The sequence below is a fragment of the Gambusia affinis genome, linkage group LG07, assembly GCF_019740435.1.
Source record: "Gambusia affinis linkage group LG07, SWU_Gaff_1.0, whole genome shotgun sequence".
Taxonomy (NCBI): Eukaryota; Metazoa; Chordata; class Actinopteri; order Cyprinodontiformes; family Poeciliidae; genus Gambusia; species Gambusia affinis.
Window position 1 is genome coordinate 13,189,130 of NC_057874.1, and position 13,380 is coordinate 13,202,509.

General features: G+C 38.7%; 1 protein-coding gene across 3 annotated transcripts in view; it reads left to right on the forward strand.

Annotated features, from left to right (window-relative positions):
- LOC122834493 (retinoic acid receptor gamma-A-like) overlaps positions 1-13,380 on the forward strand; it is a 48,157-nt gene that overhangs the window by 17,398 nt on the left and 17,379 nt on the right. Inside the window, exon 1 of one of the 3 annotated variants that reach the window (XM_044122982.1) lies at positions 10,333-10,802. The exons of the other annotated variants lie outside the window; for them this stretch is intronic. Within the exon in view, the coding sequence (XP_043978917.1) occupies positions 10,658-10,802 (145 nt within the window). The 5' untranslated portion in view covers positions 10,333-10,657. Of the gene's footprint in view, positions 1-10,332; positions 10,803-13,380 lie in introns of those variants that run through there. 3 annotated transcript variants of the gene reach the window in all.

A 13,380-nucleotide genomic window follows, 5' to 3' on the forward strand; every position in this document is an offset into this window, starting at 1 on the left:
AGAGGAGAGGAGAGGAGAGGAGAGGAGAGGAGAGGAGAGGAGAGTAGAGGAGAGGAGAGGAGAGGAAATTAGAGAAGAGGAGACGAGATGAGAGGAGAGGAGGAGAGAGAGAGAGGAGAGGAGAGGAGAGGAGAGGAGAGGAGAGGAGAGGAGAGGAGAGGAGAGGAGAGGAGAGGAGAGGAGAGGAGAGGAGATTTTTTTTCCATGCGGTAAACCAGACAGATGGCAGTAAGAAGGCAGGCTGGAAAAACAGTCAACATAATGTGGTCCCTGTTTGTAATTTTCTGCTTTCCATGGACGTGCTCCAGCTCTTTATATTTGAACCAGGACTCTCCTCAAGCAGGAAAGTTTAGGCAGATGACAGAGTTTTTCATTTTGTTCTGCACATGGAATTCCTTTTCTACCACAGGGGGCGCTGTTGCACTTCATATTGACAATTTATTTTCTTAAACCAACGACACGAAATAATGAAAATACGGACAGTTTGAAGGGTGAAAAACATTAAGATTGATTTTGCATCTTAATGAAAAGTCTGTTGTCTTTAGGACAGCATGCGTGTTATTCATGGGTATGAATATTAAAATTAAACTCTTCCCTACAGATGATAGAAAGAAAAGATATTTTTTCTGGACATAGTTTAAAAAGAGAGTTATTTCTTAACAATTGTATCCTAGTAGCTATACAGTGGATAAAAAAAGGTTAAAATCTACAATTATTTATTGTTATATGAAATTTTTAGGACTCAGGTTGATCGCTGCAGGGCTGGATCTCGAGAGGGTTTTCTGGGTTCAGGTTCAGACTCACTCAGACCTTTGGGGGGTTTTATTTCTTCATTTCATTGTCTTTGACACTCAGAGTCCAGGGAGGGGTTTGTGTTTTTTAATTATTCATCTCAAACCTCATCTTTTGACCAGTGCAGCACCAGTTTACCAGTATTTTAAATCCCACATCCTGTGAACTTTTCCATATTCTGTAACTCTATGAACTAATTCGTTTAAGTATTAAACAAATTAGTTTGTTTATATATATATATATATATATATATATATATATATATATATATATATATATATATATATATATATATATATATATATATATATATATATATATATATATATATATAAAATAAAATAAAATCTGGAAAGTGTGGCATGCATTTTATTCAGCAGCCCTTAGAAAACCTTGTTTGCTTTACAGTCTTTCAGGGTAAATCTGTACCAGCTTTGAGCATCTCTATTGTCCATCCATCCATCCATCCATCCATCCATCCATCAATCCATCCATCCATCCATCCATCCATCCATCCATCAATCCATCCATCCATCCATCCATCCATCCATTGACTGTCAAAATCATTCCAACAGCATGCTGCTGCCACCACCATATTTCAGGGTGGGGATGTGTTTGGAGTGATGCTCTTTGCATGAGAGAAGCTAAAACATTCCACTTTGGTCTTATCTGAGCAGAACATCTTCAGCGGGTTTCTTACATCCCCTACATGGCTTTAGGCAAACTGCAACACTGGGTTTCCTCTTGCCTCTCCCCTTTACAGGTCAAATTTTTGCATTGCATGACAGATAGATGTCCTGCCAAGAAACTCTAAAACCTGAGCTGTGGATCTCTGCAGCTCCTCCAGAGAAACCAAGAGCGTTACAAATGTTCTCCTTGTCCACTCTGTCAGATTAGGTGCATGACCGTGCATTTTTTCTGCCTAACTCCAATAAAATATATTTGTCGTTGTCACTAAGTGTAGACACATTGCAGTGATGATCTATTTCTGAACTCTGCACTAAGAGCTGATTGGTAGAAAGGATCTGACTGACTGACTGACTGACTGGATCCCACATGACCTCTGTGGCTCCATGGTTTCCTTTCTTATTCCTTTTTCTTACTAACAGTCCTCATGTTTCATTTTCTTAGAGAGTTAGATCCAGGAGGATTACTGCCATCTGTAAACTTTTTCCACTTCACAGTGGAACATCTAAATTTAGATCCTCAACCCCCTGGCGAAACAAGTATAATGAGGCTTATATTGAAAAAAATAAATAAATAAATATAGCTGCCGCCTAAGGAGAGCTTGAAACATACAAACAAAGTAAAATGAAAGTTATGACTAAAAGAAACAGTACATAGTAATAATATAAAAAAGTTGGCTCTGTAAACTAAGTTTACTTCAAACTGAGATATATTTAGAGAGGCTCCTTGCTGTCAGCCACATATCAGCTGTAGAGATAGCGGCGTGAGTCCAGCAGTGTGTGTACGACATGTTGATTGAGCTCCTCTAATCTGCGGATCTGAACTCTTTTTCTGGAGTCCTTCTGGAGGAGGGCTTGGGGCCCTGCAGGCTACATGCTCTCAGTGTCTGATTGCATCTTTCAGATGTTGCCTCAGGTGCTTTTACTGATACCCAGGCAGAGATAGAAGGATAATGGGACAACATTTAAATAGATAAGTGTCACATGTAGAAAAGAGCGGCTCCTGGTATGCTGATGTATCAGAATGAAACAAACTAAGCATTAATTAAATGGTATGTACTCTGTAACCTCTTGGATGAAATCTATAGGGTTTCTAGATTTTCTGCAAACAATGCATTTTGCACTCAGGTTATCTTTATCTGATATTTGGATTTGTTGGATGATCTGAAACATATAAATGTAACAAAAAATTGAGAAAACATGAAATCTGTGTGGAGAAAAATAGTTTTTTTTTCCACAACTTGCACAAAATGCAACATGAGTCTTATTATCCAGAATAAAATCTTCCTTTGGGACCTACAGGTCAGCGAATGTTTGAACGGGGGGGGAAAAAAAACATGTTTTCCTAATTATTTTTAGACAAAAACATTCATCAGTCCAACTTCGTAAATGACCTTCTATAATATTGCCAATAGTAAAATAAACTTTTCAGTTGCTTTCAAGTCTTAACCCTCATTGTACATGCATAAATCTATCTGATCTATAAATATTTATACTCTTATGATACACTTTTTTTTCAGATCATAGTTATTTAAGGTTAATGTTGGATTAAAATTGTCACAAATGATGATACGAGAATCTGATACAGAGGAATAATAATAATAGAGGAATGAACCAACTTTGTACAATGTTTTCATGTGAGAAACAAGGAATTATTACTTTATTATTATTATTATTTCAACAAAGAGAGAGGTTAAACAAAGTTCTCCCACAGCCGACAGCAATATGGAAATCACAAGTCAACTTTATGAAAAATTATGAAGACTTTGATATTTACTGGATTGTCTGGTAAATATGAGTAAAATGCTTGCAATTAAATTCAACTGTTGTTCAAATAGCATAATCTCACACTGAAAGTTTAAGAACAAGAAAACCTTTTACTAGAGTACATTTATTCTAAACAATAACATGTTTTTCCTTTCTTTTTTTTTTTTTAAACAAAATAGGCTATGTTGAATTATTTTAAATTTCTTTAAAATAAATGTAACCAAAGCTGTTAATATTCTAATTCTTTAAAGTGACTCAAGCGTCCAGGAACTCTTAAGTAGTAATTTGTGATGTTTTGCTTCCCTGGGGAATGGCACACCAACCCAGCTCCTCTCAGCCACACCCGAAATGCAAAAGACGAGACAACGTGACATTAAAATGAGGCAGATGAGTGTTTATCTCTGACAGGGAGGAAGTGGCTACAGGTAAATTTGGTTAGAGCACCGATTAAACATTTTAATCACAAACAAAGTCTTTTTTCTGAGGGAAAGGTCAAATAAATTTTCTAAATCTCACTGGTAGAGAACAGAGTGCGACCTTGAGATCACCACGTTTCTATTACATTCATTCATTTGAATGTTTCCAGAAATACTTATTCATAAATACCTACTCATCTGAAATAGATTGAGACACTTGACTTTCACATACAAGGAGATATCCAAGGGCTCACACACTCGTCCATTATGTCACATCTGCAGCCATTCACTGCGCTGATTTCAGTGATTACAGCCAGCAGGGAGTTGAACTCCACAGGAACTGTAGCTCATTTAGATGTTTAGTGGTTTTGCTCAATATTCTTCATGTTATGTTAAAAGGAAATTGAAACAAGAGGCCCTGTTAGTTGCAGACGTCCCAAAGGTGATAAAAGGTTGTTGTGGCTGCATGCCCAGGTTGGTGGAAATTCTTTGGTTTTCATTATGAGTAACTCTGCAGCTAATAAGCTTGAATTAAGTCCTTTTTTTTGCCAATGCAATGTGAACCAAAGGGTGCATGGTCCCAGTAAAAGCTGGATTTCTGAGTAAATTCAAACCAGGCGCTTATTAGCATGAGTGCAAGTCCAGACTTTGTTGCCTAATGAGATGGATGTTAAAACATCTCCTGATCTGAAGTTAGTGGTTATCCACATGAAAAGCACCCTGACTTGTGTTCACCCATTCAGTACGTTCTTGCTGAGTGGGGATGTGGTAAAGATGCATTTAAGGCTCCTTGACATCGGCCCAGAACATCTTGGAACTGCTGCAAAAGTAGAATAAAGTCACCAGGTTAGGATAATATTCATCTTTTTTAATGCATGTCCTCAGAGACACCAGAGCAGTTCTGAATCAAAGCAATGGGTTTTATACTGAAATACTTATTTAAAAGAAAATCTGGGGGGAAAAAGAGCTAGATGTTTTGTGTTGGTGTATCAGTTTCTGAATATTTAATAATCAGAATCAGAGGAATAAATTAGAACACATCTACATTTATCCACACTAGAAATCCTAAATACAGTAGCACGTGTGTACAGCTCTGGAAAAATTTAAGAGACCGCTTAAAATGATCAGTTTCTGTGTTTTCACTTTTTATAGGTATATGTTTGAGTAAAATGAACATTGTTCTTTTATTCTACGATCTACTGACATGTCTCCGAAATCCCAAGCAAAAATTTAGTTGTTTTTTTTGTGTGCAGAGAATGAAAAATGGTCAACATAATGAAAAAGATGCAGTGTCGTCAGACGTCAAATAATGCAAAGAAAACAAGTTCATATTCAATGGGGTTCAGTACAGTGGGCTCTTCATTTTTTATTGAGCTTTGTAACATCAGGTGCACATGATTAATCCACATTTCTCAACATCTCACAGTTTGTTTAAATCACTCCTGACGGCTGAAGTGAGCGTGAACTTCATGGAGAGATCTGAAGAACTTTCTGAAGCCTTCAGAAAGAAGATTGTAATGAATTTCAAAACAGTTCCTCCAATGTATAAAGAGTGATCTACAAGAAGAGGACATTCAAAACCCTCCCTAGTTTGGACCCTTGAGCAAGTTCACCCTAAAAGCAAGATGCTCAAAAATGCACCTCCAGAAAGAAACTGGACAAGTTTAAATTTTATTAGAGGTGTGCAAGGGGAGGAAACTCTTTGCTTTTATAAGAAAGATATGAAAGTAACACTGAAGTTTGCCACAGAGAGCAGAAACCAAGAACAGATCTTTGTGGAGAGCATTCTTTGGAATGATAAGTTTCAAATTATTTTGACACCAAAACAGGAATACAACCAAAACCAAAGATAGCATTCCAGAAAAGAAAAAAAAAACTCATGCAAACTACAAGGCATGGAGGTGGAGATTTTATTGTTGCTACATCAAGTCCTGGTCGTGAATTGTTCTGTGCATCAGACAAAACATGAGATCACTTGTAAGAAACAAAAGCTGAAGCAGAACTGGGCTCTAGAACATGACAAGGACCAGAAGTATACGAGTAAATCCACCAGGGATTAACTGAGTGATTGTTCATAAAAAGAAAAACCCTGAAGCCTCTCACAGCTGAGAGTCAGGAGCAGGACAAACCTTTTTTTTTAGCAGATATCAGAGATAAGTAAATGGCTATGAGAAAAGTCTCATTTATTGCCTCAGACAAGCTGTTAGGAGGCAGGGCGTCCTAACCTTTCCTGTTGATATGCTTTGTTAAATGAGTAAAACAAAGTTATAGCTGCAGTTTAAGTGCAAATAAATCACTTTCCCCTGAAGAGAAAGACAATAAAAGGGCTGGACATCAACCTGTTTATTCATAAAGAACTGAATGTTTAACAGAGTGTCCTTAATTTTGACACTAGAGTAACTTTTGTGCTAGTGACATCTTGTTCTGGGTTGCATTTTGAATCTGAGTGTTTGTGTGTGTGCGTGTGTGCGTGTGTGCGTGTGTGTGTGTGTGTGTAGGTGCGGGGGTGTGCGTGTGTGTGTGTGTGTGGTGAATGTGATAGTAACTTGAAACTAAAGGCTCAGAGTGAGACTTGTGTGTTTTCCTTTCTGTCTGTCATCACATGCACTCTCTTTAAGCACACACATAATTGTCAGCATGTCTACACACACACCTACACACACACGCACACACACGCACACACACACACACACACACACACACACACACGTACCCACCGCCACTCTTTCTGCTGCACATTCCAACACCCATGGATATCACAAACAGCAGTCTTGCGCTCACATTTCATTGCTTCACATTTGTGACCATATTGTTGCGCTTGCGAACGGCCGCTGCTGGACTTGTGCAGACACAGAGAAACCCATTGTTCAGTCTCGTATGTCTGTGTCTGACATGAGGACTGGACTTTTATTGGAGAACAACTCCGTCCTCTCACGAGTTGGATGTTTGAAAAGTAAGGATAAAAACTTCTTTGAAAGTGCTTTACTTTTCAAAGAAATTCACTTTGTGCGGATGGAAGAGGATGAGCAAGCCTGTTTTTTCTTAGTCTTTTTTTTTTTTTTTTTAAGGAAAGTGATCCAACTATTCCTTTTATTCGCATTCCCCCAGCGTGTTTATGGGCTTCTTTTCTCAAACAGCAACAGGGGGCAGGGTGCTGTGAGGCAGGGAGGCTAATTGTCTCAAGGTGTGGAGAGAGCTCAGCAGGCTGATGTGGTGCAGCTCCGCTTCCAGGAGTGTGTGAGGGTGCAAACAGAAAAACAGGTAAATACTGGAGGGACGCCTGCAAAAAATAATCCTCAAAGAAAGGAAGGAGAATAATAGATTCACTTGTAAAAATAGGGAGAAACATCCATTAATATATTCAAGACAGAGCAAGAAATACAAACAAAAAGTGTAGGAAAAACAAAGAAAACAGACTCTGCACATAAATATACAAAAGAAGTGCGGCGAGTACGAAGCCACAGGCAGGACAAGTTGAGTGTGTATCTGTGTGAAGGTGGTGCTGGTGGTTGGGGTGGCGGGGGGTGTTAGGGCCCCAGTGGGGGTTTCTTCCAGAGTTCATCTCTCTTGAACGAGGGAAGGAAAGGGAGGAGGTGTGGAGGGAGGGGGAGTTTGTCTCGTACACAAAGTGTCCAGACTTTGCAGAGTTTGGGGCCGGCGTGGCCTGCCTGCAGCACCGTCGCACTTCAGTGTTACTGAGGGGAGGAAGAAACCTCAAAAGAGTTCAGTTCGATAGAGACCAGATAGTAAAAACCTGGAGATGATGAGGGGAAATGACCCACACAGAGATCATTTTAATAAACGTGAACTGAGCTGAGTGAACTGAGGCAAGTAAAACAGTGAAACTGCGCAAACTGGAGCCAGATAAATACGTGAATCAGTTTTTGATTTCTTCTGCTAGTGAGACGTAGAGGTAGCTTTTTATTCTTGAGTTAGTTTATTTCTTTGAATTATGTCCCTTTTCTTTAAAGCTGCCGTGAAAGAGTTAGAGATTTAGAGGACAATTTTTAAGACTTAGGCCTGCCGATATTGATTTTACTTGATTCTGTCTTCAATAAGTTTCAGAATTACCACATTCAGCATTCACTTTATAATTCCTGGATGAATTTGACATGTAATTGTCTTCACAAAACTGTAAAGTTTCATTTTTACTGAATGTAACCCTGGAGTACAGTAAGCACCCTTTAAGCTGCAGCTCAATATTTTTAGCTGCTTTGTGATTATTTTTTTTTTTATCGCTATGCATCAGGAGTGAGAGGTTTGCTTACCTGTCTTCTCCAATGTTAAGTTGTTTTTATTCCACATCACTTTGGTCACATGCAATTAATGTTAAATGTGCTTTACAAATAAACCAGAGTGACACGGCAGCTTTTTAAACTTACTTTTTATCTGAAAATAACAAGTGTACAATATTGCAAGATGTTATTTTAATTAAAAAGAAAAAGCTTTGATGTAATTTGAAACATGTAAATTGTAAATGGAGCGCAGGTGATGTCACACCATGAGAACAAGAAAGCAATCGGCGTTACAAAGCTCTTTCCCTACTACGTTAACGCAACAAAAAGTTATTAGAGTTGGCGTTTTAAATTGTTTTTAGTGTTTTAAATTAGCTGTCGCAGTTAGTGTTGGTAAATATCAGTCACTTTATTCTCTTTAACTGACTTTCAATAATCTGACAACATTTCCAAAGCCAGTATGAAAGCCAGAACTTTACTTTTCAGTAGTATGAATCAAACACACTTTGCTTTAATATTATCTGGTCCTGATTATCTGCTGGGATCGAACGCTGCTGAAACTTTATGAGCAGCTGACATCTGTCTGTAGAAAATAAGTATCCTTTTAATTTACTACTTATACTTTGGGCTTCTTTTGACTTTAGTTTGAACTTTTTTGGTATTTTTTACTGGACTTTTGAAGAAACAAGACATGTTAGAAGTTCAACAGTTTATATAACATCAGCCTGTAACCGTCTCATGCTGCTGGTCACCAGCTTGGTCAAGAAACTGTTTTTCCACTTGTGCTGGTCATTGTAGCAAGAACAAGTGTTCAGCAGGTTGAGGTCAGAACTGCTTGCATGTCATTTCATTAATTGGGTTGTCATGGTGACAAGGACAGTTTGAATGACAGAGCAGAGGAGTTTCCTGATAGGAACATTGTCTCTATAGCGCGACTGTATTACTCTGCTACTTTCTGTTGTTTACTTTTTCTGTTCATCAGCTGCTGCTGTCATTTATTCTTTGTTGGAAATCAGTAATGAATGTTGCTGCTGTTTATTTGATGCTTAGCATACTGCTAATGATGCTCTGGATACTTGTTGCTAAGATTTCTTTGAGTTGCTCCTGCTGGTATGTTAATGTTTTGTTGACATGATGATGTTTGTTGGGTAAGATGGCTTTTCTGATGCTAAACTTCTAGGCTCAAAATTTTCACAATTTTGAGTCTGTGTTATCTGTTGACAATTATTTAATGATTAAATGCTAAATATTTTTGCAATTTTGTGATCAGATCTTTTACTTTTAGCTAATCTAACGCTTCGTGCTATTTTGCTATATGGGGAATGTTATAGTATTGTGGAATTGTAGGAAGGGAAGAGACATTTATTGGCACATCAGCCCTATCAAGATTTGTTTTCACCAGCATCCACTGCATTTCATTGTCTTCACTCTGACGTTCTGGAGATAGTCTTTGATAAATCCTGCTCTGTGGGGGCTTTCGCTCTACCTTGCAATTATTTATATCTCGGAGGATAGAGTTTGATTTCTAAGAGAGGAGAGTTGCAGAATTTCCACTAATGCTACTGCATTGTACTGCCTCCACCGAAACGACCATCATTCACAGAGATGATTTGGCAAGTTTGCACAGGTTCAACACACAACTCTGGAGCTCAAACCAGAAACAAATAACCTAATTAATGTTGAATAATTAAAGGAGAAATAAACAGTGGATAAATTTCATTACATCACAGTGGAAACCTCAACTTTTCTGATCATCTGCCCAACCGTTTTTCACAATGGTTGTGCAGATGACCGTTGTGAAACGGTCATCTGCACAACCATATCATACTGCATAAAGTGTGAATTTATGCACACTTTCAATAAAGTTAAAGCAAATAACATTAAGTAAATTTTACAAATAAGAACAACAAACAAACAAATGATTACTTTAAAACCATTTAGCAGGTTATGCATATTTGCGAGTGAGGTTTATGCATTTCCACATTTATTGAGCTCACTGTACTTTCAGTAAACTTAAGTTCCAGTGAAAGTTGACATGCTGGCTAAAGCACTTCTCTCTCTCTCTCTCTCTCTCTCTCTCTCTGCGTATTTTTCTCTCCGCTCCAAATTCAAACTGATCTGTGCGAGTTGGGATTTTTCAATTTTACTTTTGCAGAAAGCAAGTCTGCTTTGCTGTTTGCAGGAGAGAACACAATAAAAACCGAAGCAGGAAAACAAGAAACAAGGATGACCAAAAATATTCCTTTTCATTTTCTGCACATGAAAAACAGAGGTGAGTTTGAAAACTTGGAGCGAGAAAGGGAGGGGCGCGGTGTTTGGTGTCTGGTCAATCAGAAAGCAGGGACACACCTCCTTGGGCTTGTTTTCCCTCCCTGAACCCCACCGCTCCTCCCTCCTCCTCTCATCCCCACCACCACAGCGGATAGTTGGCTGTAAGTGCGCTGGAGTGTGAGAGGCCCACGGAGCCAGCAAGAGGGGAGGTGAGATCAGTTACAGCAGGCAGGGCGAAAGCAGGCAGCCAAGCAAGTGATCTAGGAACGGAGAAAGACTGGAATAAAGAGAGGGATAAAGAAAGGGAGGAGAAAGAGCCGGCAGAAAGACGAGGTTTGGTTCATGTGAGGGGGAGCAGGACGGGACGACCAGAGGCAGTGGCAGACAGATAGGGAACACCTGGACCAAACAGGGCATTAGGTTACTCCACAGGAAGCTCCTTTTCTGGGCTCTTCTCCCAGCTTCACTGCTCTCTGTGATCTGACACAACATGTTTGACTGCATGGAGGCTCTCGGGCTGGTTCCTCGGCCCCTCTTCGATGTGTCCAGGCAGGGCTCCTGCATGCTGGGCAAGGCCACCTCTTACTTCTCCAGGCTGGACCCTTTCGCTTGGACCGGGGCGGGCAGCGTTCAGTGTGAGTCCAATCAGCCTTTAATAAGAAGCACAACAGCAGTAACTCTCTCTGTGGGTGTGTGTGTGTGTGTGTGTGTGTGTGTCACTATGCTGTTGCTGTGGGTTTTGTTATCACGGAGGGAGCTCTCTCCACAGGAAGAGTCAGATTCCTTTCGATTATATGTGCCGGTTCTCACCCTGCAGCTTGTTTGTTTATGTGCTTAGCGAGCTTTGTGAGTGTGACTGGGTGAGTCGGGGAGTGTATTTATACATCACGGGGTTTGTTTTCTTTATGAATGACTTCACATGATTGACAGCTCTTTTAAACAATGCAGGGAATTAACCCGGTGATGTGTCCAGAAGAGAGCAGAGTCCAAAACAGAAACAACACTGACAGACTGACGGGAAATGGGCCTTCAAATCACATGCTGACTGACACACTCAATCACAGAGATGCCGTTATTTACACACAGGCAGCGTGCTGAAGATGAATGAAGACAACGACAGAATGATTAATCTATATTTCTTTATTTTGGACGATGCAAACTCTTCCCGAAACTTCTTAATTGTGCAAAAAGCTGTGGACAAAAAAAAAAAAGAGAAGTCAGTGGCTGACGGATAAAGTAAGAACCACATGATTTCTGAACCATACAAGCGAGACATTCTTCTGATAGCTGCTGAGAAGAAAACGCACAGATTGCAACAGGCGTTCAGGTGTTGTAAGAAATCTAATCAGCACGCACAAACACTGCCGAGATAAAGAAGAAAATCTCACTTTATCTGCTGGAATAATGGCCAGTTTCTTTTGCTGCTGCCATTCGGTCTATTTTTACTCTTTCTGATATAATCTTTGACTCAATTCACAGTTTTATTCATCACTTCTCTCCAACAAGCCAAGATGTCCCTAAAGAGAGCCTTTAGTCTATTTATCTGTGGTAATTATTCAGATACCAGTGCATTAAAGGCAGTCGAGTCCGCGGCGCTCGCTAATGATGATGGATGAGGAGTCAGGATGACAAACACCACAGCAGGGCCTGTTTCAACTCGCTGTGGAGCTTTGCCACATGCCAGCCTGAAAGACAAATGTCCACAAGTGCTCATTCATCTTTTTTTTTTTCCTTACTACACCTTAAATTCAACTTAGTTTCTCGTTTTTGGGTTATTTTTAGTGGTTATTGTTTACCAGGCAGTGCAAGAAAATAAATTTTACCACATAGTGGAAATGTGTAAGTTGTTCACTGAGTGAGTAATTGTGGAGGTTTTTAAGGAGGACTGTCTCCCAGAAATACATGGTTTACTCGTCTTCTATTTTGTTTTTAAATGATACCTTCATAGTGTTGAACTGTTAGCTCTACTTTGTAGGTAGTAAAACTATGAGGAAATACTTAAGTTATTGGTGGAAAAAGAGTTGAAGTTGGATTTTAGTGATGGTCAAATAAACCACTCACTTCTCAGCTTGTCTAAATAGAAAAGTTTTAAAATATTGTTTGGTTTGTTGACAAATTTATTAATGATATCTGGTCTAAACAGGTATCATTCGATTTAAAATTAAATTGTTTTTATGATCTGGGTAATATGAAGATACTTTCTTATTAAAGACTGTTGTTCCATAGAAAAAACAAATAACAGAAAATTTTACATTTTTCTGTCTTTCAATATTTTTTGACACTACCTGGTGTCTTAAAAACCCTTCTGTGTGCCTCTAGTTTTTCTTTTTAATGTCCTTTATGACAATTTCTGCAGTCATCACAAAGATAAATTTTTACATCCTACAGATGTACACTATTAGATCAAATACATATTATCCACTAGGTATTATGAAGGGGCTCCAACACAAGGGAAAGAAAAAAAAATAAATCAAACACCCAGATCAAATTGCAATGGTTGTGTTCATAAAATGCATCTTTAATGGCATGAAAATGCCAAAAGGCTACAGATTTAGTTTTAGGAATGGCAAAGACGTGAATTTAAATAAGAAATAAAATTCCCCAAAACACAGACTACCTGACCAAATATTATGGATTAGCATAACTAAAATGAAGAAAAATCAAATTCATGTAGCCCAGAGGATATAGAGCTCCTGAAGAAATCCCTGTTGTTTTCTGCTGCTGTGTTAACCACAGAGTAACACACCGCATGTTCATGACTGAAAGACTTTTATTTTTTTCCTCTTTTAGGAGAATGACAAATTCAGCCTTTTGAAAGTGTTTCCAGCGGTAAAAAACACACACAGTTATTCTGTGAATACTCTCTTATTAAGGTAGCACAGCTGGAAAACAACAAGCAGCACATCTGTTGAGCAGCAACATGCAGGTTGACCACAGACAGCCCTACTGGTTATCCAGCTGATATCTGATTATTATGCCTGTATTTCTCTATGAAGAGCATATTATTCTGCGCTATAAGGATTTTATTCACATTTTTTCTTCTGTTTTTGACACCAGAATTAAAATGAAATAAGTACTAGTTGTTATGCCACAACTAATCATCAGTATGTTATTTATTGGAAATAAATTAATTAAATAGTGGGATAATTTAAATGAAATCAATTAATAATGTACACCTTTGTCGTAAATTTTCTTAATATCATAAATTAATAG